Source organism: Linepithema humile, chromosome 4 (assembly GCF_040581485.1).
Source record: "Linepithema humile isolate Giens D197 chromosome 4, Lhum_UNIL_v1.0, whole genome shotgun sequence".
Lineage (NCBI taxonomy): Eukaryota > Metazoa > Arthropoda > Insecta > Hymenoptera > Formicidae > Linepithema > Linepithema humile.
In genome coordinates this window covers 26,375,435-26,403,347 of record NC_090131.1, presented here as the reverse complement: position 1 = coordinate 26,403,347, position 27,913 = coordinate 26,375,435, and the positions used below count along the sequence as shown (strand labels likewise).

Below are 27,913 nucleotides of genomic sequence, written 5' to 3'. Positions count from 1 at the left end.
ATTTGTCCACGATATAATTTTTAATATTATGTATAAGTACCAGATTGATGACGGCTGAAATCCACGCTACAACTATATTTAATTTCTGGCTGTGGTCCGGCTGCACCCTCGATTGGTCCAGAATATGTATTCCCTGGTGCACCCGCACCCACCGTATGCGTGTCATATTCATATTTCATCGGAGTGGTCGGATGTGCGGTAGCTCCCAAAGGCGAGCCTAGAAAGACGTTTCGTGATTAAAATCCTCCATGCTGCACCGTTCCCCTTTCCGGGAGATTGCAATCGTAAAATTATTTCCAATAAACACTAACAGGTGTTTTGCTCCTGAAAATATCGCTTGGCGAACATTTGATGTTTTTTCTGTGCGACCGGCGGCGGTATAGTCCGTTCTGTTTGACATCTCGGGGAGCCAGCATTTCTCGCGGTTACCGAGTAGCTGCAGTCATATGGCATGCGATATTTGCTGCAATGCAATCAAAAGATCATAGATAAGTATTGCGAAACATACCGCATATCGAATTCCTTCTATTATATAATTCGTTATGTAACTCATAAAATTATCAATACTTTGAAGATACTTTGAAACAACATTTTTCTATCGCTCGGAGACAACGAGACTATTAATTGAACGTGATATTTTCTTAAATATCATTATTTATGTTTCAAAACGCAACGATTTCTGATTGAAAGGAAGAAATCTCGTATCTGCTATCTACCAAAAATTCGTATAATTAGACGGGGTATCGGGTGTTAATTACCCAGCATAATCCATAGTATAATGAGAGTCAGCTTGAGTATGGCTGGAATTGGATCCAGTTTCCATCCACTCGCCATCCGAGAGCGATGGTACGCGTTCGCTGCCCATGCTACTAACAGCACTGTCGCTCGAAGCGTCCATCCTTTCATCGGTTACACCAGGTAGAGTCGTGACAGCCGCAGCCGTCGAAGTTGTCCCGCCAGCGGCTTGTACACCCGGTAGAGTCGCTGCACCGGTGGGTCCGGATGCATTGTTGTTACCATTGTCCAACATGCGCATGGTATACATGCCTGGAACAACAAAAATGCAAAAAATTAGTTTTATATTAGATAATAAAAAAATTTAAATACATCTATTTAAAAAATTTACTTATTTCGTTATCTCTCTTACAGTTAACATGATATGTACAAGCGAAGCGCTTGAATTCTTTCACTTCGTGTAATCTTGATTGTGCACCTTATCTCGTGTGAATGTAGTTTTGTATCTACAATCCCAAAAGCATATTTGCGAAATACCGCATGCCGAAGTAGGCCGTCGTCTATATTCTGTATGAAAATTCTTCAAGAACCAATCTTCTTTCGCAAATATCATGTTTGCATGTAGTTTAACGCGACTACAAAAAGCTTTTTACAGTGAAACGAACACCGACTTCTGATACGTCGGTATTTGGGCCTTTCGATAATGAATACTTCTTCGTAACTTCGCAAACATGACATTTGCTACAACCGGTTTTTGCACGAACGACTGTTTACAACATGCGCAAGTTTCATGACTAGAAATATGCTGTGCTTCGCGGAATTTCTTTGTCTAAAAACAAAAAAAAAAAAAAAGAGAAGAATTATCACTTGACAGATTGTTCAATAATTAATAAAGGAAACATTATTATTCGTATATTGTATACAGTATAATTCGTAGATTTTGTACATAATTATTGGCTTTGTGCCCAGTTTTATCGTTTGATATTAAACCTTTTCGTGTTTATTATGGAAAGAATTATATGCCTCAAGGAAGTCTGACAATTCAAGATAATTGAAAATATATCATTGATCGAAGATGTCTATTAATATCAATAGGATTTAAAGTCCACTGGTTGTGCAAGATAAGACTTGGGGGAAAAAGACGTGCACAAACATGGATAAAACACATTGGCACATAAATCTTTTTATCAGCGGATTATCGTCGTAGTAACTTAGGTGTAAGAAATAAAGTTGTTGCAAATTTTTTAACGATTTGTGTTTTCTCGCAGTTATTTTGAAACAGACAATCGATATGTTTTATTAGATGAATAAATAAAATGTCAATTTCAATTATTTTCGAGGTGGAGAATCAACAGAATTAAATCGGTATTCATTTGAACGGTTAAAAAAAAACAACTGTCCATTTGTCAGCGTTTTTAAGTGTTAAAACGAGTAATCTCACTTGTCCTGAAATATTTGAAACATTTCACCTACCAAGATTTTGATTACATTATTAAAGTGTAGCACACTTATGCCTACTTAGAGACAATGTTTTCATAAAGTAAGCAAGCTGATAATTATTGGATGGTCACTTCAGCCTTATCTTTCCCTCGTTCACGTAAGAAGAAATAGTTTTTACACATTCGACACTTATAAATACAAAATTGTATCATTGACGTTTATAAATAAATAAAATAAATAAATTTCCAGTCGTTATTAAAAAACGTAGTTTCTGAATATTTTTATGTGTCATAAAAGCGATACAGTATAAATTACGTTTAAAACATTTGTTTGTGTAAATAAAATGTGATTTTGTGTGGCTCGTAATGCGGACGGAACCATTTGAGAAAATTTTTACTTCCTCATATTAACGTATATATTTACTTTTTTAAATCGACAGGATATGCTTCCAAGATGCAACCATGCGCTGATACGATTGCTTCTCAGAAGCAGCCAGCGTGACTGATGCTTATGATCTGTACGTGACTGACTCTAGGTTTTAGTCTAGCTATTATCAACTAGTTTTCAGAAAGGAACTGCGCTGCATTCCCTTTAACTCGTATCGTTTCATATTGTACAATTAATTGTGCTAATCTTTTATTCGCGTTTATTTTCAAACGTGTGTTTATATAAAACCTAAAGACGATATGCGCTTGCAATACATCACAGAATTTTGATATACCAGTAAACATTTAAAATATATAAAATAAGAATGGAAAATAAATGGAAAATAAATGGAAAATTTTAAGACTTGTAAATTTATTAGATTATCTATGAAAAAAAGTTTCAAACAGATATGGCTTTAATTAAACAAGTGAAACTTTGTAGTAGACATGTTACAAAATCCTTATCAGTCATGGATTACTAAGTACTATATATGTACGATAGATCTGTTGTTATCGTGCTCGCGTTCTTCGGTTTCAAGATAGATATTAGCAAAAGATATTGCTCTCATTTCCGTCTTTTGTAAATAAGGCGATAAGCTGCTTCCTAGAACATTCGCGCAACATATTGTAGACTTATCGATCGTTAAAATTTCTTTCCTCCTCTCTTATTTTTTCCTCATCCTTTTACAATTTTTCTCTTGAATTTACAAGAGAAAGTGAACAAATAAAGACTTTTATTAAAAAAGTCCTGTAAAATGACCTACATTTCAATCCTGTATTATATTAAAGAATTTGATTCCTTTAATTTCCTTTACATTTTGACTTACGCTCGTACGGCATTTTAATTTCATCAATAATTAAAAAAAAAAACTATTTTATTCAGTTATTTACGATTTTAATGTATAAATCGCTTACATTATTTGCCTCGTAAATTATAACGATCTCGCATAACACTTATACAATCTGTAACGTGTAGAGTTACCGCATATGCACCAGGTACCGAATTATCATGACTCAGCATGACACAGAAGATACTGTTATCACGTCGTCAAGCGTTACTTTTCAAGGATCAGCCGTGCGTTTAATTCGACGTTGCATTACGTAACGCTTATTTTTATTCGAGCAAACCATTAGATCTTCATTCTAATTTAATTACACCCAAGATGATTTCATTAGCGATGGACGCGATCTAATCGGACCGCAATGTGCGGTCAGCTACGACGCGTATCGCCAATGACGCAGATCGTATGATCGGGCAATGTAAATATGTATATCACGTACTATCTCTTTCATGAGGCACCGATTGAGAGGCGCAATTTTTCCGACTTCCTGGTCGCGCGAGTCAGGGTCGATAAACATGCGACGCGATCGCGACATGGAAATTCGAGTGACGTTGCAATTTTCACAGTTCACTTCTACCGTCCTGCCAATCGGATATTGTGTTTCAAGGTAGATAAGCGACAGAGAAATACGCCAACGCGCTTTCAAATTCACATTGTCACCGATATATTTTTTTTTCAAGTCTCCTTATCTCAGCAATACGTTTTTTTTTTATAATAACAATTTGGTAGGTTTATCGCAGTAAAAGATTACAAAGTCGCAATGTTAGAAGAATAAATCGTTACAGCTTGATTTTTCAAACGAAATGGCATCATAAAGTCTGAATTGCTATCGTAACGAATTAAAATGCATCATAAAACGAAATTACCTACTTGGAATATATACGATAACTCCCATCGTCGCCATTCAAGCTCATTGAAGAGCTTGATGCTTTCTGAAGAGAGTCTTGTTTTAATCCTCTTCTATCTTACAGCGTTGAGACAATTACGCGAACGATTTTTCTTATCTTCGACCAATAATTAACAGAATGTCATTGAAAAGCAGAGTTTTTTGCTGTCGTGCAAAAGCTTCTCGTAAAGTCCGGAATCTTTGCGGCTCGACGAAGATCGCAGCGGTAACGTATGGAGAGAATCGAAGAATCTGCTGTTAGAATTTACGGTAGAGTGTTTAGCACCTCCGCTATACCAGATGTTCCTTTCTCTCTTTCACAATAATCATTGAGGGTACGCCGGCTCTACCTTTCGCGTGCCGGTGCATATTAATTATGGCCAGCTAATGGAAGTTAACACGCTCGACACGTCTCGGCTAACATAATCAACACTCAAGAAGGCGTAACACTTTCTTCGACGGAACTATTGTGATATCGTTCACGAGATTCCGAAATAGCTTTAGACTTCACCTCGTAGAAGACAAATATTATGTACGCTGTGTACGTCAGAGGAGAAAAAAAGGAACGCGTCAGAAGCACCACGCAATCTCGAGCGGCGATACGGGCAACACGAGCGCCGAATCTGCGACTGATAATACCGCTATCGAACGTTACATTCGCGATAACACATCCAATCTGGAAATTCCTGCGGACTGCATCAGACTGCGGAGAATGTCATTTGATTCAGCACTATCAAGCTCGTTCCCTTTATGCGGCGTACACGTGTTTTCGCGAACGATTTCGGACCGATGGCGAAGAGATTCGAGCGAGGATTCGCGCGATGCGATTATGAAACACACCTAGAACCACTCTTTGGGCAATTAATTTGGCACTAGAAATTTCACCAAGTTTTTCGCGTTCTTAGCGGCGAAGAACGCTCTGCGACGCTCGTTGCATTCGCGATCGGCGTGATCGCGCGAATGTCACGTAAAACGATGCGGAAAATGCACGCGGCGAACACGACGTCGTCGTTCACACGAGCTTCGTTAAGTATTCATCGTACAGATAAGACTTCGAATCGCGGTAACCACTTCGTGACGATTGCTTTTGGACTAACCGACACGCACGCGGTCTGGCAGCCGTGAACGCCGCGTAAACATAACTACTTGCGGCGCGGATCCGCGAGGCTGACCCTGCACGGGGCGTAACCACTCGTCCGGAGAGGCAGGAGACTAGCTTCACTTTTCACTACGGCATTGGACGGCGCCCGGACACGCGGTGGGAGCAGAGCTGCTAACTGCGCGCTATAATTATAGTATTCGCATAATTTTGTCACGTCGCTTCACGGGCCACCGTTTTTCATGAATCACAGTGTGCTCGAAATTGCTATTAGAGGTGTGACGAAATGATTCATCGGCGATTATCGCGATTATCGTCGATGTGATTATTGATTCGTTACCGATCATTGATTGTCGATTTCCTGGAATCTATGTGTCATTTAATCCTTTTATTTCGATGAAATAGCTATTATTAAGATTAATAATTATTTTTATTTTTGATGTTTTGCCTACAAACTTCACATTGTTGTAATACTCTTTGGCAGCAGAAGTCTGTAAAACATTTTTTCTGTAAAACAAAATTTTTATGACTCTCTCTCTCTCTCTCTCTCTCTATAAAGCGTATTATATTTTTATATTCTACGCAAAATAATGTTTTGTTATACCTGTTATTGTAGCATTTAAACAATAAATGAAAAGGTATTACAAGTATACGTCTTTATACCTTAAAATTTCTAAACTTGGTGCTATACTTAGCAATATTAAACCTTTTTATTAGTAAATTGGTCTGAAAATGGCCACTCCTACGAGTACTTACTGATAAACGAATAGAGTATAATAATAGAGTATGCATGTACGGAAAATTTCCGTGCGATATGCAGAAGTACAATGTAGTATGTTAAAATCGTCGATTTATCTATATCTTTAGACTGAAAAATGTAACATCATTTCTCAAACTTAAAAATAGTTCGAGACTACTAAATATTCAGATTATCCGCATCTTTTTCATGTTACTGCCCGTTTAAACCTATTAAATAAAAATAGGTCTCATTGTCAGATTAATAAAATCAACCAGTCAAGAAATACTAATAATTTCTGGATCGCGGAGTTGTTTACATAAAATGTAAATTAACCGGATAAAATACGATGATCGTGTATCCACATTACAATTATTAATTCATTACGCTAACTCAGCAAAAAATTATACCAATAAATTAACATTATTAGTATTGCACGGGTATCATAATGATGGTCTCCGCGGAGTCGCAAATATTGTAAGCTTGAAAGCAACGTTACAGTGTCATGAGGCAATGCCATTTCGTAAAGATTTACATACAAAGTGCCCACAGAACGCGTACTAAAGCGGAGAGGAAGATGTCGCATTTGTTTCGACACACTCGACAATTCGGTCATGCGACTGCACAATAACCCGGCAGCGAAAGAATGCGGTGTCCCGATAAGTATCGCTGATTATCAGCCTATCGGCACTTTATTTAAATAGTTAACATATGTAACCGCGTGAATGCAACGTGAGAGAGTCCAGCGTGATAATCGGCCCGTAAGAGAGCCCGGCGGGGGAAACGTAACTGCATAAGTATGCAGGCGTCGATCATTTGTACTTTCACCGTTTCGTCGTGGGTGTAAATCGCAAAGTTGTTTCGCGTGCATGCGTGTAATTATATCCCGCCATGGTGCGCGACGAATGGGTGGAGCGCGTAAAACCTTCGCCGCGATTAAATAATTCGCGGAACAGGCCTGAAAGACATTCGGCTCGCGAGGCGAATTAAGATGCTAATTGGAACGACTTTTTGATGATTATCTGCGAGTAAGAGTACGGTTCTCATAATAGCCGTTACATTGCGACGTGTGTGACGCGTGGCTTACTCCGAGCATTGTATGCGTGTGTTTGCGACATTCCGGCTGTCCCCAATACCATTACGTTAAAATTAGCCGAGATTTAACGGCTTTTTTGTTATTTATTACAGACAGAAATAAAGAGAATGAAATAATCCCTTGCGCAGCAATTTACTTCAACTAGCATTTAAGTGATTCATCTGTGAAAAACAGATCTATGATCCACGCGAATATAAACATGATGTAAACTTTAATTTTAGCGGATTTTTCAAACTACGCTTACATCATTGATAAAATAGATTTCATTATTATTCTAAAAAAAGAAACGCTATTTTTGCATCCTTTGAGCAAAATATTTTTAACCGGCGCACTGATATTTCTTACAACTTCATTATTTTTAATGATATCTGTCCGTTACAAAAAAAAAAGAGTGTATCATGTTGTCAAGGACTGAAAACGATTCATTGCTGGAGACACAATATCTTTTTATTTCAGGGAGTAAGCACTCGCAAAAATTGCAGAGCTTGCCGTATGAACTATGATGCAAGAATATTCTGAAGAACTCGTTACAGCGGAGAGTTTATCTAGATCTCTCTAGAAGCGATGAATAGTTACACGAATTCACACGGAATATGTGTATTTTGGGTCGAACTAGCGCGTAAATCTTTTTTTTTTTCCTCATTGCGATGATGATGGCGATCCTTGAGACGAGCATCGGGCATCTCGGGCAGCGTTTTTCACGAGTTAATTGGAGAACTAGTAGAAGAGCCTTTCAAGTCACACCGAGGTCGCGTGACTAAGCGTTTCAAATATGGACTCGATATCTGTTCGCCAACCTCGCCGAGTGATAATAAAGAACATGCGGCCGTACACGTGACTATTTATAACCGTGTGTGGTTTCCGAGTCAAATCGGAATGCCGACGGTAATGTTTTCATCGAGAATCTCTGTTTTAAGGTAAAAACACGCTTTTCGTGTTACCATGCATAATAACAGTTCCGGATTGGAAAACACAGTGAAAAAAGGATTCCTTTGTCCTCGAAGAAAAAATTCGAAAACATCACCGTATCTCTATAGAAAACGATCGCTCATTTAATAAATAGTAAGAAAAGTGAAAGAAATTAGTTTTGTGTGAATGCAAATAAAAGAAATAGCTCAACCACGAAATGAATAAATATTATATACAAAATAAATGCATAACTGAATCGCTTCTGTTAAATAATTAATGTCATTCCATTTAGTAGATCACACATATAATACTCTTGGGAAATATTCTATTGTTAAACGCGCAATGGAAAGCAATTATTCGCCCCAGATGCATAGTTACGGAAAAATCGCACGCGTTTCTTCGAACTATTTGCAAATAGAACGCACGGTCTTGCTGGCCCGAAGCGATAACCACCTCCAGCGACACGAATTTACTCGACACATAATCGATTGAAATATTGCAGGTGGAACATCTGCGTGACGTACGTGACGGAACGAAGCACCGGCCGACGCTTATTATGACTGATAGAATCAATATTTAAGAGAAGTTCACGTCGTATGTGCGACTGCGAGGGTACGCACGGAACAATTTTGCGAAAGTGGAACGGTGCAGCATCCCGCATGATGGAGCATCGTCCTCGAAAACACCGATAATCGCCTGCAACTCTGAACGGCCGAGTGACGAATTAGCGGTTTTCTTCGTCATGAACGTGACTCGGAGCTGAGGAGAAGCGTGCGCCCGACGTTATCGTGCTTGTAAAGAAACGTCGCCGCAATCGTCAACAGTGATAAAGTCCGCGTTTGCTGGGCCGCTGAAAAGATAGCTGAAGTTGTTTTTTCCCTGTATATTATTACTGCCTCTAATCTGTTATGTGAATATGATAATGTTACATTTATTTGCGGTGTTCTATTACATTACGTTTAAGTCGCCGCAAACAGAAAACTTTCCATATTTTCCAACGTTGTCTCATTATAGTATTCTTTTTTTTGCGGGATATAAAAATACATCATGCAAATTACGGCACTCAAAAGAAACTGAAAGAATGATCAATAATTAGAAATAACACGCAAAAGTAAAATAATGATTGTTATTATTATTGAGTGAGTTGGTATATTTTCGAAACAGGTTCTAGTTATGCTAATCTGTAGACCAGCTTTCTAAATATTAAAGATATATGAAAATGCAATTTTGTTATACATTCAACAACCTTCCAATATGCGAGTGAACATTAATCACATAAGTGCGTGCTAAGAAACAAATTTGCTGCGTCGTTCTGAGTACTTTCAATTGCTATATATCTAATTATAAATCGTTTACTTTGCTTTCACGAATAGGAACATAGACTTGCATATCTACGGATAATTAATATATTAAATTCCGAACATCACCACGCCCGAAAAACGCCGAACATTTGCGGCCGTCTTGCCTGACGTTGTAATCCAAAAGTATGTGACGTTCAATCAGATTCAAGGGCGATACGCAGTATTATTGCGACGACGAATACTACTTCCGAATTCCGGACGCGATTTTATTACGGACGGCGAATGAGCGCGAGAGTCGAGCGAGCGACAGCAGGCAGGCAGGCAGGCAGGTAAGCAGGCGGGCAAGCAGATAAGCGGATTTGTAGAACCGCGTTGCAAACTCGAGCTACAAAGAAGCTTTGCAAAAATCACGGGGAGGGGGAGAGCAGCTCGCAAGCCGGTTGCGAGAGCAGTACCCTCGGTCAGGGTCGGCGAGTGTAAACGAGCACGAAGGTAGATCAACGTCTGCGTCGGCTCACGTGTCGCCGGTTCTAAAAGCCGACGATAAATGCATCACGTCGTTGTCGCCGGGAAACGGCGCTTATCAGTGCGTAGAAATACGCCGGTGATAATACGAGCACGGTAGTATCGATTTCCGCGGCACAACACGTCCCACGGCGATTTCTAAACTCGCGTGGCGAAAATCGTAACGGAAACAGCCGTAACCCACAATACGCGGGTTTGACGCGATAAGCCGATATTCAAATCGGGGGCCCCGATTGGATTCTAAGCGGACTCGACCGAGCAACTAGAATTTAAACGGACACGCGTATATCGGATCGCCCGACCGGCAAATCGATGAACTCGAAATCCTCTCAAGCCGGTTTCGGACGATCCGCTCGCTCGCCCGCAAACCGAGAGCTGAGCTCCGAGTCGAATAAACGCGACGTGTATCAAACGGGACAATGCAGCGATTGATATAGACGGAGGAGATATGTCACGCGCGTTCTTACTTTAAGATTGAATAATCTTATGGATAAATTACTTTTTACACAGTGACGAGGCACTATGTACATCGCACTGTATCGCATCGTTCTAATAAATTTCTTGATGACTGTGTGAAAACCGCAAAATCAACGCAAAGTTATCGCGACAAACTTAAAATATTGATATGACATATCTTTATTGCTATTTTAATCTTATAGAGAGCGGTGTAACGAACTCATTGCATAAATCTGCAAAGATCTGGTATACTAAATCATTTAGAGTCGACCTTTTTATAACGGTTCGCTGCCGCTCGGCTCGAATCTCGTGCCGAGGTAGGCAAATTCTTTGAGCGCGTGATTTCGCAGTTGTAACGCGAGTAGCTGCAATTTCTATTGCAAGATAACGCCACGCAAGGCACTCTGTAGCGTTATTTCTCGCTCAATTTCTTTGTCCGCATTCAAAGCTTTTTTTTACACAACTGGCTGGTTGCCGAATATTCGAATGTTAATAATTAATAATAATTCAATGGTTGAAGCAATGTCATGAATATTTTTGTATTTTGTCGCCTTATACGATAAATATCGCTAGGTTGTAGTAAAGATTAATAGCATTATTTTGTTAAATATTTTGTTAAATTTATGAAATGTTTGTTTCGCTTTAAATGATTTCTTTCGTATTATTTTCAATTTTAAAAACAGCTTTTAGAATTTTTTTATTTCATTATTTCAAGATATTACGTTCCTTGTCACGCAAAGTATTTTAATATTTAATTTATTTTTGATCCTGTATCTTTTCATTTAACATGAAATATGAGAAAGAATATGAGAAAGAATTGCAAATTGCTTTTGCAGATAATTGAAAATTTATCACAAAGGCATCTGCTTATTATAATAATTAGAACACTATTTTATAGTCAAGATTAGGCATTTTGATATTGATAATAATGGTCACGTTTTGACCTGGATAGTAATCGAAAATCGACGACTAATTCCGTCATTATCATTGTCATTAATCCATCGCCGCATCGCGGTGCGTGCGAATCAATAACGCGGCACGCGTCATCGACGAATGCGCGCCGAATGTCAACCTGCGTGGAGAGACAGAATCGAAACGCACCGTCGGCGCTCCTCGGGTGAATCAATTTCGTTCTATTATTACGATCCGGCTGACGAGATGTAACGTCGAAAGAAGGGGGATGACTCACTTGCCGGATTGTGACATACATATATATACATGTGCCGCCGCACGTGTACGAAGAGAGAAGGCGTGAGCCATCGCGCCGCTGCAACGATCACTGCCTGCAATCGCCGCTTCTCCTTCATTACTCATCGTCTAAGTGAATGATGCAAATCATGTTCCGGGCAAACAGCCGCGTCTACACGCACGCGCGAGAGAATTCGCGCGCGTTTACGTTAACACGTATACGTTTCTCCTTTTTCTCGCGTTGACGTAGAACAGCGGTTCCCAAAAATTTCCCCCGCCAATTCTTTTCCAACGCAACATTCACGATCGCGGATTCTGCGTGGAACAAATTTAGCTTTCCTCGGTAATTTGCAAAAAAAAAAAAAAAAAAAAAAAAACGTTGCCCGTCTCATTCTTATTTTATGAAAATTCAAATCACTGCAAGATTCATACCGCACTCCCCGTACAGGCAATTTATTAATTATTAATCAGTATTGTAAAACGCAAGTCAGATGCTGCTATAAATATCTATTGCGAAATGTTCGATGCACTTTTGCGAGCACGAGTTGGGAATCGCTGGTGTACGGGGGACTTGCATAACGCGCATCGTAACTATCTCTCTGGATCAGCTGACGCGCATAATCGTTTCGATGAAGTACCATCGTCTGTTTCTTCCCACTCGTTACACACGACGCGCTTGTAATTAAATGCGACTGCAGCCAATGTTTGAAAAACGGCAGTCGACAACGTATTATGCACCGAGTGTGCCAGAACACAACCATGTTATTTATCCTTTTTTTCATTCAGCATTCGGCCTTGGACATATTTCTTAGTTTCACGTCATAAGGCAGCGCTAAATGCACGTACAAATGCTTATAAAAATATAAAAATTATCGACGAGATATATGTATGCTTCACTATTTCGCGTCTCATTCGAGATCTATTTAGCTACGTTTTCCGAAATCAAGTCACACCTCAAAAAGTAGGTGAATGTCTTGACCTAATAATATCGAACGCTTTAAAATTTTTAAGGCGGGCACACTTATAAGCTGCCGATAAGTTAAACAAACTAAGAATGTCGATAATAGCCAGCCTTACCATTGAGACGATTGAGCGCCGTAGAGATATCCAGACCCATCCTTCGAATTAGTAATAGCATGAAAAGATAGAATCACATTCGAAACTTCACGTAATCGCGCGATAAATCGTTCTCAAGGATTCGAGCGTACTTTTCAATGTTATCATTCTAACATCTCCACGCTTCCTTCCGCGCATTAAGCGCCATTGAACATTTAATTTTAACTAGCTATCAATCTTTGCTAATAGATTCTGCGTAAAAAAAAAGAAAGATGATTAGTTCGACGAACTTGGAGTAATGATACTTTTTCTACTTTTTCATTCGTTTAACGCGATAGTTTTTATTATGTAAAGTGACTCTAAATTTATCAGCATTCTTTCCACAATTTAAAAATCTGAATGCTATGTGCGAATGCGCGGCGCGCGTACGTGCGTAAATTTGTGTAGATTCCATGCAGGTCGGTCGGCGTGATATCGTGATATTGCTTCAAAATAGCCGATTCACCATGCCATGAATATTTACAAACTACGGCATACAGGTCGAAGTACAAATATTATTTGTCTCGTTTTCCACTGTCTCGTTTAACCGAGTCGTTCGAAGCGAACGCGATCGCGCGCTCGAGTGCATGATAGCGAGCATTGCACTATTTCTCGAGAATACAGTCGTACAGGACGCTAATTGTCTTCGAATGGCTCGCGTAATTACGCTCTCGTACTAACTTTAGTCATCGTGCCGAAAAGATCTTATTGTTAGTGTTCATCCGAGCGTCGTGGAAAGGTATACAAATGTGATTTGCGTAACCGTCCGACTGTGTAATTATTACGCGATTAGTCATATTTGATATACAACCTGCCCCAAAAGTTCGCGCTTTCTTCAGAAGCAAAAAATAATGAAAATAAAATAAGCTATTTAATATCAGAATGTGAAGTCTTTGGCTGAGCAGAAGTTAAAGAATTTTGTGAATCAATTCTTTGGCAAGAAAATATGACCGCGTTTCTGAAATTACGTTTTTACAATTTTTTTCCTTTTAAAGATGTTTTAATCTTATTTTTAAGACGTTCTATTGCTCCGTCGCACGTATATTCCAAGAAAAACATGCACTCGAAGGTCGTAAAATTTATTGCATCTACATCGAAGCACTGCGGTCACATGGCTATACTGCGCACCATCTGAGTCGTAGAGATGTATGGAATGTAGAGATGTTTAAAATAGCGATAAATCACGCTAAGTGAAAACCGTACTTAGCGCAACATCGCTGGCTGTCATCTGCTGTGTTCCATATTATCCATCACAATCATCGTTCCGAGCAAATCCGAGCAGACACTCGCGATGGTTCAAATTCCAAAAGAATCGTATCCGATATCCATGTGCGCAACTATGGATAATGGTTTAAAAAGAGCTGCATGCGATGCACTTGTCGACTGAAATACCGATTGGAAATTCCGCGGATATATTCAGTTGCTCGATTTACGACCTCGATTTTTGCAACGCGTGAACCTGTTGTCGACCTTTTTCCGCGGAAAAACACATGCGGAAATCGCAGTATCACGTATAGCGTATCTTCCGAGAGCGTTTGGCAAACGAATAAGAAGCGCTCAAGAATAAAGAAAATCAGAATCTGATTAATTCACTATTTTTCAGTCAGCATAAAGTTCCTCGCTAAAGTACCGAAAATACATCGTTTTTGCATGTAGTTGTGAAAAATCACACGTTTTGATAAATGATTGCATAGCGACTGATTTTAAGTTATTGAATATACCGGTAAACTATCATAGTTTTGAAGTTTAACTATATGCTAAAAATATAAAGTTAATCGCGGCAAGTTACACGTTGTATCCGTCGAACTCGAACGTTTCTACTGCAAAAACATCGTACGCGCCGACGGCGAGGATATCACGTTGATATAATCGGACCCGCGTCCCAACAGCGACCCACGTCGCAAAACTTCGGGCGACGGCACGTTACTGGAAACTAGGCCCCTATCACTTCGCACGGCGACAACATGTTTCTCTTCTTCCTCTTTTCTTCGTCTCCTGCGCCGAGACACCTACATCTAGGTATCTCACGCGTACGTTGCACGACATACCCGCACACACGCTTACACACGCATCCTTGTACTAGTGTGACGTATGTACGGCGTAAGTCTGATAACACGAGAATACGATTACAACTCGTTTGTCGATGGCGTAGTCGCGATTATTTGTTTTCTTTCTCTTGATCATCCGCGTCGAAGGATGCATGGAGTATATTTAATGTGGCAGTTAAAAAAACTAATGAGCAATTACTATCGACGAATTATTATTAATAAATCGTTAAAACTTATTTATAATAATCAACAGATTTGATAATATAAAAGAATGCGAACGTGCGAAATAATCTATGAGAGACTTGCGCTGTTTGAGAATGACGGTGCAATCCATAAATTTCACTATGAGGACATTGCCACAGGAAGGAAAAATAACGAAGCATTTCTTACTAGTTTGACTGCCATTGTATGGAAATATGGGAAATTCGTACCACTCTGGTTGCATCATTAACAAAACTTTCAACATTAAATTTAACATACATCAATATAGTGAAAACGAAAATGATATGTATTACTTACACATATATTAAATAACAAACCATCATTCATAACAGAACATTTTCATACATTATTTCACATGTGTCTGCTTGTAAACATGCAAATTTAACTACGAAAAGAAATTGTTTCGTTATATGTTATTGAAATAAAGTGGTACTTCGTTCGTTAATAAATATGTTAAATTAAAAACTACACAATAATAATATTATAAATTTGCATGACAATAAAGATTCGTTAGTGTGTAGAAAAACGAAATAATAAATTATACTATCATATAATAAAATTTTCATGAATATCTCAGCTCTAATTTGTGTTATGTATTTGCAAAAAAATTAATGTGACATATTTTTCTAATTCCATTATATACATAATGGATGCTTGTGCATATCGGTTTGATACCAGCTTCTTTTATCGCGTTTATACTCACGTCACGAACAAAGGTGCTTTGAAAATAATACGAGGCTCAAAGGTGCGATATGGAATGATTCAGCGTTTATAGATTAGTGTCAATTGCATGTGCGATAGAAGGCTCATATAGTATACATAGAATTAAATCAACTGTGGCAAAAGAACATTTGCATTATTGATCTGCAATAATTAGAAATAAAAGAAATAATAATATAATAGGTTACAATATGCAGATATTTCTCGAAAAAATTAATGCGTTTTCAAATAACATCGATTAATATTCATATAATATACGCACATACTTGTAAGATAAAAAAAAAGCAAACAATAAGATTGATGCTATCTTATTTATCGAAGATGGAAAAAACAGATTCCTTTATGGCTTATTTGTTTGTGACCTTGTGGAGGAATTTGTAAATTCGTTTTTGGGGAACACAATATGAAAAGACTAGTAAAGTGTACAATTATCTCCCGTCATCATAAATACATCTCTTAACAAAGTGGAAAGTTTTTCTGTTTTGTCTCACTTTTCTCATCCCTAAAGTACCACAGTGCCATATGATTCGCTTTAGTTATAGGGTGACTAAAAATTCGATACTCAAACTTAGGGGTAATAGAAGAGATCGAAACAAATGTTTTTTGTTAAACAATTATGGGTCTGAAACTGGAGCGACTAGTCAATCTGCTTAGATAATTGATAAGATATTTCAGACTCATAGTAGTTTAACATAAAATGTTTGTTTCGATCTCTGCTGCTGTCAAGTTCATAATAAATTAGTGCAAAATGTAATATTGTTTAATTCTCAATCACACCTAATAATCTTCAACAATCTCTTATGAATTATCTGAATAGGTTGACACGTCGCTCCAGTTTTAGATGGCTGTTCAACAAAAAACATTTTTTTGGTCCCTTCTATTATCCTCAGAAATTTAGGGCATCCTGTACGTGCTCTTTATAATACCGAATGCCAGATGCCAATAACCAGATGCTATTCTTCACTATACTTCACGTTTTCAAAGTATGTATATATAACGCAAAGATTTCTATGAAAATAAAACTTTCTAAACGATAAAGTTGATAGTATAAAATAAAAGCTTTGGATATTATTAAATTTTTTGAAAAATTGTAAATAACTAGATATCAACAATTTTCCTGAAAAATATTTTTAAAAATTTTACGTACGCTGCATACGTTAAAAAATGGTTAAATTTTGTCTTAAGATAAAAAAAACATATTTTAATCAAATAATTTAATTGTACGTAAAAAATCATACTATTTTTCGTTAAATAAATAAAAATATAACAATATTATTTGTTTTTTTAATTTCTCTTTTTTCTACGCCGCTATTATAAATCAATACATGTTTCGAATAAAAATGCTCAATTGTTTTGAAACCATAATAATCTGTATAATATTTTCTCAACTCCATTCTAGTTGCCCAATATGTATATAAAAATCAATTGCTAAGCATTTTTTATTTCCAACTAATACGTGAGACATTTTTATTTTTAGATTCATCATAATAAAAACTCGTTTATCATTTACTGAAATTTCGATAAATCTCATGACGTAATAATTCAAACATCTTGAAATATTCTTATTGCAAGCAAAAGTTTGGATATATCCGTAATCTACAATTGTCGATAATAATGTTATTAAATAAAAAAATTAAAGATTACAGAAAGTAATCTTGCATAAGTATTATTTACAATTATGGTTTGAGTAATTGGCTATTTGGTTTTAAACTAAGAAATTAAGTTTTTAGGACGTATCGTAGTCTGAATAGATCACGAAAAAATTCTAAAAGTTCATTACCATTTACTTGGAACCAGATTGTATACATCAAAGGCACGTCGTCTACACGTTGCCATAATATTGATAAACAACAGAACAGAACAGAACCGACTGTGCATTTGTTCCATAGCTGAGGCAGCTTGAGGATTGGCTCGAAGCTGCACGCACATGCGCGCACCAGTCTATTCGTGATTAATTCATAAAGAAGCCGCAGCAGCGCTCGCGAAGCTGAGATATGTTTTAGCAGCTCACGTAGCGCCACATTCTGTTCAGGTCTCAAGTGTTGAGCTGCGTTCTTTCGTCTTTCGACGCAATTGTTGATTACTCGAATCGCACTCAAGATTCACAAGAATAACGCGGAAAGTATTTCGACTAGTGCTAGCGCAGAGATAAGGTACGTAATTGTGTGGGAAAAGAGATGTGTTTCGTGGCATCGACAACACGTTAGCCATGTTAGCCCAGGCCACATCGTCGTTTCGTTTTATTGTCGACTATTCACCACGTGGTACGATAATTACCATGATAAGATCGCGTTATCGCCGTATCTGCGGGATATCAATTGCCGACAATTATGTTCATGCTTTTCCTAATTAAAGATAGTGATGTAGTCCAAAATACGAGATGCTATATATAGTTGCAAAATAACGTGAATATTTACAAAGACGTCTTTCTCGTCTTTCGAGTCCGCGAAATTTTATCTGATAACACAAACGCATGTTTATTATTTAATATATTAATAGCTGTTCGTTCTGTAATTTTTAATAATAATATCGTATCATTGCGCAACTATTATGTGTATATTACATCTGCCATGGGACAATTACAGAATAATGAATCATTCCGATCGATCCTATTTTTCTTCAATTTTCTTCAATATCATAAACTCATTGTGAGATACTTCAAATTTTCTACTATATCATAAACAGTAATATCTGATATAGTAGAAAATTTGAAGTATCTCACAATCGAAGTAAAGGTAAAGAGAAGCGACAAATAGGAAAATCGATCGGAATCTTAACCAGCATGTAGCTATAAATTTTAGTGCAATTTTTTTAAATATTGGTGAATGTAAAAAATAAAAATAGTGATTTCGATAAGCGATAGAAAATAGCGCTAGTTAATTTATGTGAAAAGTATATATATGTTGTGTGTGTATGAATAGTGAAAACAAAAACGGTAAATGTTGCGACATTATATTGCCATGAACGGAACCTTATCTGCTAGCAGAGCTAAACAAACGATACATCGTTCTTTATTTTCATTTCTTCGACGCATAGTTCTAAGCAAAAACTGATGCGCGCGAGTGGATAGTACGATATTGTGAAGCATTTTGCTTTTATAAATTAATTTTTTTCATCGTTACGTTGGAATAATTTAATTATATACGCGTAATGAATAAAATATTAACGAAATAATATATCAAATTTATGAAATCACGAAACATATTTGAAAATTGAAATATACATTGAAATTGATTTATTTATTAAAACTGATTTATTAACAATTATTGTAGTATTATTTATATTCATATTATTCTAGGTCAGATTTTATTTTTGAGAACATACAACATATTTATTAATTTAATTAATATTATATGGAACAAATTATTTATTTATAAATTGTATTCATTACATGTATATGTTTCAATATTTTAATATTTGAAATTTATGTACGTTATGAGTGCATTTTACTGCTGTATATAAGCATGATTATTATTACAGGCAAAGATGGCAATGGTGGAAGAGTGGGGAAACGATGATGTGGATTTTTCGCAGTCATTGAATACATCTACGGTAAATTATTTAAATTGCAATTATATACATAATCCAAATATAATATGTATCGTAAGATAAATATATAATAGCAGTAAGTAAGCCAATATTCACTGATATTATTTTTACAAACAGTTTGAGGAAGGTCATGCTCCAAGTCGCGGCAAAGGACGTGGCACGATTCTATACGACAATGACTCAATTCGACATGTGGGAGGAAACCAATCCTACAATGAAAAAACGGACGACCACCAGGAAAATTATGACGATAATACTCAGAATGAAGATTACGAGAATAATAGATATAATGGTAATAACGGCAATAGATTTGGAGGAAACAGTAGGCGACAAGGCAATGATAAGCCACGTTACGGAAATAACAGAGGTGACGATGATGGAAATGATCGCAAGTGGCAAGGCAACAGAGATAGAAACGATAGTAGACGAAACAGGAACGACAACGGCGAAACTGAGGACAATGGGTACGGCGGAAATTACCAGAACGATAAAAGGGACAGGCCAAGGAGAGATAGAGATGATAATAGAGGTGAAAGAGGTGAAAGAGGTGGAAGAGGTGGTTATGGTAGAAACAGGGGTAACGGCGATAGCGGTGGTTACAATGAAAACGACAATGAAGACAGAGGAGGACGCAGAAGGAACGGCGGTAATTTTAAAGAAGACAACGACGAAGGTGAACCAAAAAAAAGAGAGATTTACATTCCGCCGGAGCAACCTGATGACGAAAATTCCCTGTTTGGAAATGACGTGTCGATGGGAATAAACTTTGATAGATATGATGACATTGAGGTAAAAGTAACTGGTGAGAATGCACCACACCCAATACGTGTTTTTGATGAAGCCGGTTTGAGAAGTATCCTGGTGGAAAATATTAAGAAATCGGGCTATAAAAAGCCTACTCCTGTCCAGAAATACGCCATTCCAATTATAATGAACGGTCGTGATTTAATGGCTTGCGCACAAACAGGTTCTGGTAAAACTGCAGCATTCGTAGTTCCTATTATACACACTCTATTGGAAAATCCTACAGATTTAATTAAAACGTCTACTTCCTGCGAACCACAAGTAATTATTGTATCGCCTACACGTGAGCTTACCCGACAGATTTATGAACAAGCTAAGAAATTTAGTTTAGGCTCAATCTTGCGTGTTGAAATGGCTTACGGAGGAACATCATGTAATCATCAAACAAATAAGATTCTTCAAGGTTGCCATATTCTAGTCGCCACTCCAGGCAGATTGTTGGATTTTATTGGAAGAGATAAGGTCAAACTCTCTTCTTTGCGATTCTTTGTATTGGATGAGGCAGATCGAATGCTAGATATGGGCTTTCTACCTGATATCGAAAAGATTGTGGACCATGAAACAATGGCACCTGTAGAAAATAGACAGACACTTATGTTCTCTGCCACTTTCCCGTGTGAAATACAAGAATTGGCAAGTCGATTTTTGCGCAACTACTTATTCCTCGCAGTTGGAATTGTGGGTGGTGCGTGCGCTGATGTAGAACAGAACTTCTATCAAGCATCTGGCCAGTCTGAGAAACGAAAATTGTTGAAAGAACTGATGGAGAAACAAAATCAGATGGGAAGTCTCGAAGGTACTTTAGTATTTGTCGAGCAGAAGAGACATACAGACTTTATTGCTGCTTTCTTGTCCGAAAGTAACTTTCCGACGACTAGTATACACGGCGACAGATTGCAGAGAGAACGAGAAGAAGCTTTGGCCGATTTTAAACGGGGCAAAATGTCAATCTTGGTAGCTACGGCAGTTGCCGCGCGAGGCTTGGATATTAAAAATGTTGCTCACGTAATTAATTTCGATATGCCAAAAACGATCGATGAATATGTTCATAGAATTGGACGAACAGGCCGAGTAGGAAATCGTGGAAAAGCAACTTCATTCTTTGATTTAAATACGGACATGCCTCTTACTGGCGATTTAGTTAAAATTTTGAAGCAAGCTAATCAACCAGTACCTGATTGGCTGGGATCTGGAGGCGGTAGCAGAACTTTCGCACCAGGAAGATTCAACAAGTTCGGCGGAGAAGATATCAGAGGAGTAAGTAGTCTTATTTAGATTTATAATTGAATGTCAATAATTAGCTTTTATCATGCTGCTAGTAAATTTTGAGAATTTTTTATTATAAATTATAAAGAATTCTTGAATTAAATCAAAATTTTTAGTAAATACATACTGCGACAAAATACGAATAATATTTATTATTTTTCTGTGCAGAGTAATAACGCATATGGTGAAACATATGATGTCATTGGTTCTGCGCCTCCTGTACAAGAAGAACCAGAGGAAATGTGGTAGATAGAGAGTAATGTCTCATTTTAAATGATCCCCAAGTAACAAGCAGTCATTATCTTAACGTTATTTTGTCGTTATAATAACCGACCATGTCGTCATAATTACTAATTAGGACAACAAAAAGACATCAAATAGCTTGCTATTTACATGGTTACGTTTTTGTTTAATTTCTATTCTGTAGAACATTGATAATATTTGTTTTAATTTCTTTTTGCTTTAGTCGTTTACCAAATATTAATTCATTCAAATATTTCATAGCATAGGATTTTAGTTATTATTTCTTAAAGATAGAAAGAATGTATAATGCATTTAAATTCATATCACTACCTCAAAGTTAGAGAGAATTGATATCATTTAAGTTTATAACTTGTACGAACAGTGCCAATATAAGTACGAATAGTGCTTTATATAAGGCACAGATTAAGTTTATATGTCAACCTTAATGTTTAGTAACATTAAATGTGATTGGCCAGTTTCATAATTACAGATGTTATTAAACCCGATTAAGGGCTAACATAGTCACATATAATTAGTGTTTAAATTGATATAATGTCCCATTATTTTTCAAACATTTTTATACTCTTGTGTATACTCAGTATATACTTGAGTTAATAATGTTAATTTTTAAATAAAATTATAATTTGATTTTTTTTTTTTTTTTTTTTTTTTTTGTTTATAGGTGACTGATACATTGTTATAGTTCATAGATAAACTAGTAAAGTCGTACAACAATAGAATAGGTCTTACTAAACTTACATCTTTTACATGGATGAATTATCTATGAATTGGTGATAATTAAACAATTTTTCATATTTCATAATTAATTTCAAACAATGTAATTATATTTAGTTACTTTATGGTATATTTTTATATGTTTAAATAAAAAAATTTGACAAAGTTTTATACTTTTATAATAAGTTATTTTTTATTTTTGAAACATTTTTAAAAATAAATTCTATTTATATTTCCTTTGTAATAGGTTTTAGTAGTTATTAATTTATAAATTGTTATTATCAATTGGATATTTTAATATATATAAAAAGGATTTAATATATATAGAAAGGAATATATAAAATGGATTTTATCCAAAGTCATGTTATTAGAAACAATAAATTGCTTCAAACTTGAGTTTAATTTAATTTACTAATTTTGATTAAAAATTTAAATTAATTATTTTTATGTTTATGAATATGAATGTTTATATTATAAATTATGTTTTATATCTAATCAATTTTCAAAACTATGCTATTATTGTTAGTGATTTGTTTAAAGATTTCTTTATGTTCTTTGTGAGGCTTTATATTTTTCAATTTTGGTTAAATCATATTAATAAACAGGGTTATTGCGAAAAAATGAAATATACAATTAATTTATGAATAATAGTACTTACCGTCGTTCACGGCCATGTCCATCAGATGCAAATCCTCGTCATTGAGTAAGGACGAAAGAAATCCGTCCGTGGTTTGGTTGATAGAATCTGTTGCTGGTGTGTGATAATACATCATATCAGTGGGTTCAGATTTGTAAGTCGCACCACTTTCTGCTCCCATTGGCTCGCTACTGTTTGTTAAATTCATCGATGTTGCCACAGCTGAACCCAAATTTGATGATCCACCTGTAACAGTGAGCAGTTTAGTTCAGACAATGAAACTTTAGGTAGCATTTTAAATTACATTTCCATCTTCTTTTTTTATAATATCGACAATGGCCTCAGCTGATGTTTGTGTGTGAGTAAAAGAGAGGGGAGAGATAACATGAATGTAAAAAGTATGTGACTAAAGACAATCATTGGATTTCTTCCAATTGTGTGTACATTGTATTGGTTTCACTTATTAAATGTATGATACATGTTATGAAAGTATGATCAGAGATATCTAGTAATAGGATATAAAAGAAATATATGAGATTTCTGTACAACTTTGGGTAATACTCACCCACATTGTGGTAAGGTCCTGTCGAATTGAGATCCCCGACTGGAGGTGCTAAGGTAGGATTGTGGAGCAATACATTACGTTGCGCCTCGTAATGACTGTGACTTATACCGTGTCCTGGATATCCAGGATGCGCAGGATGTGCGAAGTGATCCGGTGCTCCTGGAAGGGATAAGAGAGACGCGAGATCTTGCCACCGCTGTTCCATGCTCATTGCTCGCATGAATGGCATGCGACCCTGAAAACGAATAATTTTGGTCTTTCCGAAAACATATTCTTCATTAAGAAAAAGAAAAAAAAAAAAAAAAAAAAAAAATTAAACAGTTGTGCTGCTTACAATAAGTAAAAAATAATACATAATTATGTAAGTGTTTAAAAAATTTCTTTGTATTGTTGCGTTCGCGCCAATTTAATATCGATAAGTCAAGTGAACACGAGAGACAAATCAATACTTCACTGCGTGATGATGTATTCAACAAGAGAAGCGTGTGATTCCTGTGGCAACGAATCAACAAAAGTAAACAAAAACAAATTACTGTTCTCGATGTCGGACGAATGTCTCGATTGGTATTGTAATATTTTGGAATGTATTTGAGAGTCACATAAATGACTCTCCTACATTATAAAGGATATTAAATGTTAAATGTTATCTAAATAACTCGTTATTATTTATTCACTAGTGTGAGTGTGCTCATAAATGTGATTAGCGAATGGTTACGAGTGATCTCGGACGCAACAGAATATTACTTTTTTTTTTATCGCACATTTATATTACAGGTATAAAGTTTTATGATCAAAATTGACGGCGTTCGTTCTTTTTATCGGTCCAAGAAAATTATTGAAATCTTACGCGATTTGTACTTGCGTTAAAAACTTAAATACGTATGATTAATCGCACTTTTGTAGAATTGATAAGTCGACAAATTCGTATTTGAATAAGATTCACGAGATTCTACGCGGTTCCCGGCCCTCGCAATAATTATCTTATTTTGTATTCTATTATCATAGAATCGAGCATCCATCGATCGAATGTCATGCAAGAGGAATCTCGTAGCCGTCCCGCCTGTCACATGTCAACCGGATGGACACCTGAATTCCAAGGAGATAGGAACCCCGCTGATCGCGTAGGTGTTGGCTGCACGTAAGATCGGTAAAGGATATTAATAACAGCAGTACTACGTGTCAAAAGTATCCTTTCCCCCCTGTAAGGACGTGTGTCAATCGTGATCGCGTGTCAATCTGTACTGACATGAGAATTATGACAGGCGAAATTTATGATTTAAAAATGCAATACTTTTACAAGTAGCCATCAAATAAGTATATATGTTATCCCATGAATTACTGAAATTGAATTCGCTGGAACGATACGATGAGCGCTTTCGTCCGAAATTTTACAACACTATTGGTACTTTCAACATGCTCGCTAATATGTACGAGATTATCATGAACACGTGATAATTCTACGAATTAGCTCAATTTCCATTAAACATCATCTATTACAGTTGGATAATAATAAAGTATCTCATTTCCATATTTCTTATACGCTTCTTACAGTGCGGCAAAACAGGAAATGCGAAATTACCTTCTATTTCTCTCTGCCGAGACACGGCGTTTTGCGCCTTGGAGAAAAAAAAACTATCTGCAGATTTCATACGGTTTCGAGAGGAAAAATCGTCGACGACATGCGCGCGCGAGGAGAATCTCGATTTGTCCGCTAATTGTGAGAGAACGGTCTTGTATGTACTTTCACGAAATTTCTTTGCTCGTCTCGCACGGCGTGTAGTCGCGCGGAAGAGGGAGAAAGAGAGAGAAGCGACGTTGCATCGACTGCATCGGCTGCATCGGCTGCATCTCGCACAGCGTAAGCGCGGTAGTGCTGTCAGGGGGGGTGCTACGTACCCACCGGCGCCTTAATGCACATAGGTATTGTCGCTAATGCGCCTGGGCGCAAGAAGAAGATGAATAGGGAAGCGCGCTGCCGTGGCTGGCTGTGCGCGCCGGGTCTGTTGGATTGTTGTTCGCGGACGCATCAATCAGTCGCCGGTGCAATCTGTCGAGCGCGACGCCTTTAAGGCGATTCTCGCTTGTCAGCGCATCTGCCGGCTGTGTAGGCCGCGGCGCGCGGCGAAATGTAGGACGGGGACTTTTGTTCCACGGCGATTTGTCGTGCAGCGCGACGCATCGCACGTTTCTAATGGACGGACTTTACGGCTCATCCTGGTTCGACGTAACGGCCGTGATTGAGTTATAGGAAAAAAGCGCGCGCCGCGTTTACGCCTCCTCTCTTTCTTTCTTTCTTTCTCTCCCGCTCGAGGTGACGACCGGCGACGATTACCGTCTCCGCGATGCTGGCCAAGTGCGACAGCTTTTCGCCGCGCCGGACGCGACTTCCAGTTTTCAATCATCCGCCGGGAATACTCGGGATTCGTTATAGCTCGCGGCGAATTAATCCGTGACGGAGATCGTTAACGGACATCGTCCGTCGCGCGAGAAGAAACTGGAATTCTCGGATGCTGGATTGATATGAAGTGCGCAAAGGTGCGATCGGCGAATGTTTGATTGGTAATTTATTCAATTCTTCATCTAGAAGAGAGGAGTATACAGATTCAACTTAATCTGCACGGCGAAGCATCGAGGAAATTCAGAAGAATGCCCGCACGTCGCGCGCGAAGGCTGATATGTCGACTGTTATTCTCGTAATTTGATGTACAAAGCGTAATTTATCGGACAGCCGTTAGGGCTTGCCCGACATAGTGTTCGCTCTGATGAATCCGCGCGTCTCCAATCGGTATCTATACGAGCGCGGTAAACGAACGTTACGTGCATTCCTCCTACAGCTACTGGCGCTTATGATTTATGTACCACAACACAGCGCACGCATATACAGCACACATACGCACGTGCATCTCGCGCGTGTGTGTGTGCACGATCTCGCTTCACGCGAGAGTCGTCGCGGAGACGTATGAATCTGTGAGAGGCTGCGAGGAAAGATATCTGCGCCGGCAGATGTTTGAGACGCGCTGTCGAGGACTCGCTAGATTTCTTCCGAGATCTCTCTCTCTCTCTCTCTCTTTCTTTCTTTATTTCCCTTTCCCCTCGCAGTCATGTGCTCTTTTTCTCGCGGTATTCAATATCGTCTCTGGTATCTTATTAAATTCATCACTCGAAATTCGGGCAGAAACAAATTTAAAAGTCAGATGAAATAGATTTCATTCTCGCTCATTAGAAAATATATTCCCGACTGGTATATGTTTGTATTGATGTTATCACTCATTGCACCACTTCAATCGAATATGCTTCCAATGAAAACAATCTCGAAATGAGTTCTATTAATAATAATGAGTGTATTAGATCTCTCGAATAACAGTTTCAGCTAATAAACCGAGAACTATTAATAAAACACACGAACGTTTTGTTAAGGTTTCAATCGACGCACTTATCGTCGTATAATTTTGCGCTAGATCTACTTAATGCAAGTATCGCATTGGATGTTTCTCTATTACTCTCCGTCTTTCTCATTAAAGTGCCATAAAACGCGATCGGACTCTCCTTTCAGGACTCGACATCTGCAATTTTGTTTTTATTCCGCCTATAATATCGCACGAGCTGCAACGAAGCTATTCCGATCTATTTGACAGTGATCAACTGACCGCTTGACACCTGCCACCGTCGTCGTTTAACCTACCGTCTCTCTACGGTCCTCGATCAGTTACCTCGAGTTACCTACTTTTCACCTCAACACGTCGCGTGTGTTTTCGTACGTGACTGCTGGCAAAGCTCGTTTCTGTCACGAAAGTTGTGAATGAAAATATTGATGGATACGGATTCAGCCCTCACCCTTTCTCACACACATCGCGGTACGTGGAAAAAATATTTTGTTTGGTCTCCCGATTCGTTGCTAACTAGTCGGAAGTTTTTTCTCAGGCTTTGGCGATCATCATTATGCGATAATAATGATAGACTGTTGTTCATTCCTTCGCCATTTCACTAGATTTCATTTTACGAACGTGTTTAAGAACAAATCATTGTATGTAATTAGTGAATCATTCACAGTTAATTAGTTAATGCATTGGAAATTGTACGCGGAACATGGCACTCACGGCTACAAGCGTCCACACTTTGTCGCGTCTTTTGTTTTCTATGTCCGCACGTGGCCTCAATGACCATACGAAGACAGAAATTCGTTTCACACATCCTAGATAGCCCTGGCGCGGAGGCGCATTATGCATTTCACAGCGCATAAGTCCAGCAGCTGCTTGGAATCCCCAAGTGGCGAACGGAACGGACTGTGACGCCCCGCCGTGTTTCTTGGTTCTTGGTGAAAATTGCCCGGTCGGGGTGCGCGTACGTAGGAATTTACAGGCGACAGAAGTGCGCTAAAAACTTAACTTTCT

General features: G+C 37.7%; 2 protein-coding genes and 1 long non-coding RNA gene across 8 annotated transcripts in view; 2 read left to right on the top strand and 1 right to left on the bottom strand.

Moving 5' to 3' along the window:
• Positions 1–27,913, bottom strand: part of cnc (cap-n-collar) — a 99,546-nt gene that overhangs the window by 3,659 nt on the left and 67,974 nt on the right. For 4 of the 5 annotated variants that reach the window (XM_067353288.1, XM_067353290.1, XM_067353292.1 and 1 more), the window contains 5 exons: positions 23,523–23,757; positions 22,979–23,203; positions 759–1,047; positions 312–463; positions 41–217 (listed from right to left, as the gene is read on the bottom strand). In XM_067353288.1, the coding sequence (XP_067209389.1) occupies positions 41–217; positions 312–463; positions 759–1,047; positions 22,979–23,203; positions 23,523–23,757 (1,078 nt within the window). The remainder of the gene's footprint in view (positions 1–40; positions 218–311; positions 464–758; positions 1,048–22,978; positions 23,204–23,522; positions 23,758–27,913) is intronic. The other variant, XM_067353289.1, reaches the window with a different exon arrangement.
• On the top strand, positions 17,684–22,489 carry vas (ATP-dependent RNA helicase vasa). Of its 2 annotated transcripts, XM_012366055.2 has the most exons (5): positions 17,684–17,876; positions 19,204–19,275; positions 19,390–21,333; positions 21,511–21,598; positions 22,268–22,489. In XM_012366055.2, exons 2-4 carry the CDS (start codon positions 19,210–19,212, stop codon positions 21,589–21,591), a joined length of 2,091 nt encoding a protein of 696 aa, XP_012221478.2. In that variant the 5' UTR covers positions 17,684–17,876; positions 19,204–19,209; the 3' UTR covers positions 21,592–21,598; positions 22,268–22,489. The 2 variants fall into 2 exon arrangements, with proteins under 2 accessions (XP_012221478.2, XP_067209394.1); XM_067353293.1 differs by lacking the exon at positions 22,268–22,489 and having other exon boundaries at positions 21,511–22,240.
• LOC136999380 (uncharacterized) lies at positions 23,757–25,052 on the top strand. The gene is made up of 2 exons (XR_010889751.1): positions 23,757–24,296; positions 24,528–25,052. It is a non-coding gene; the product is annotated as an uncharacterized lncRNA (long non-coding RNA).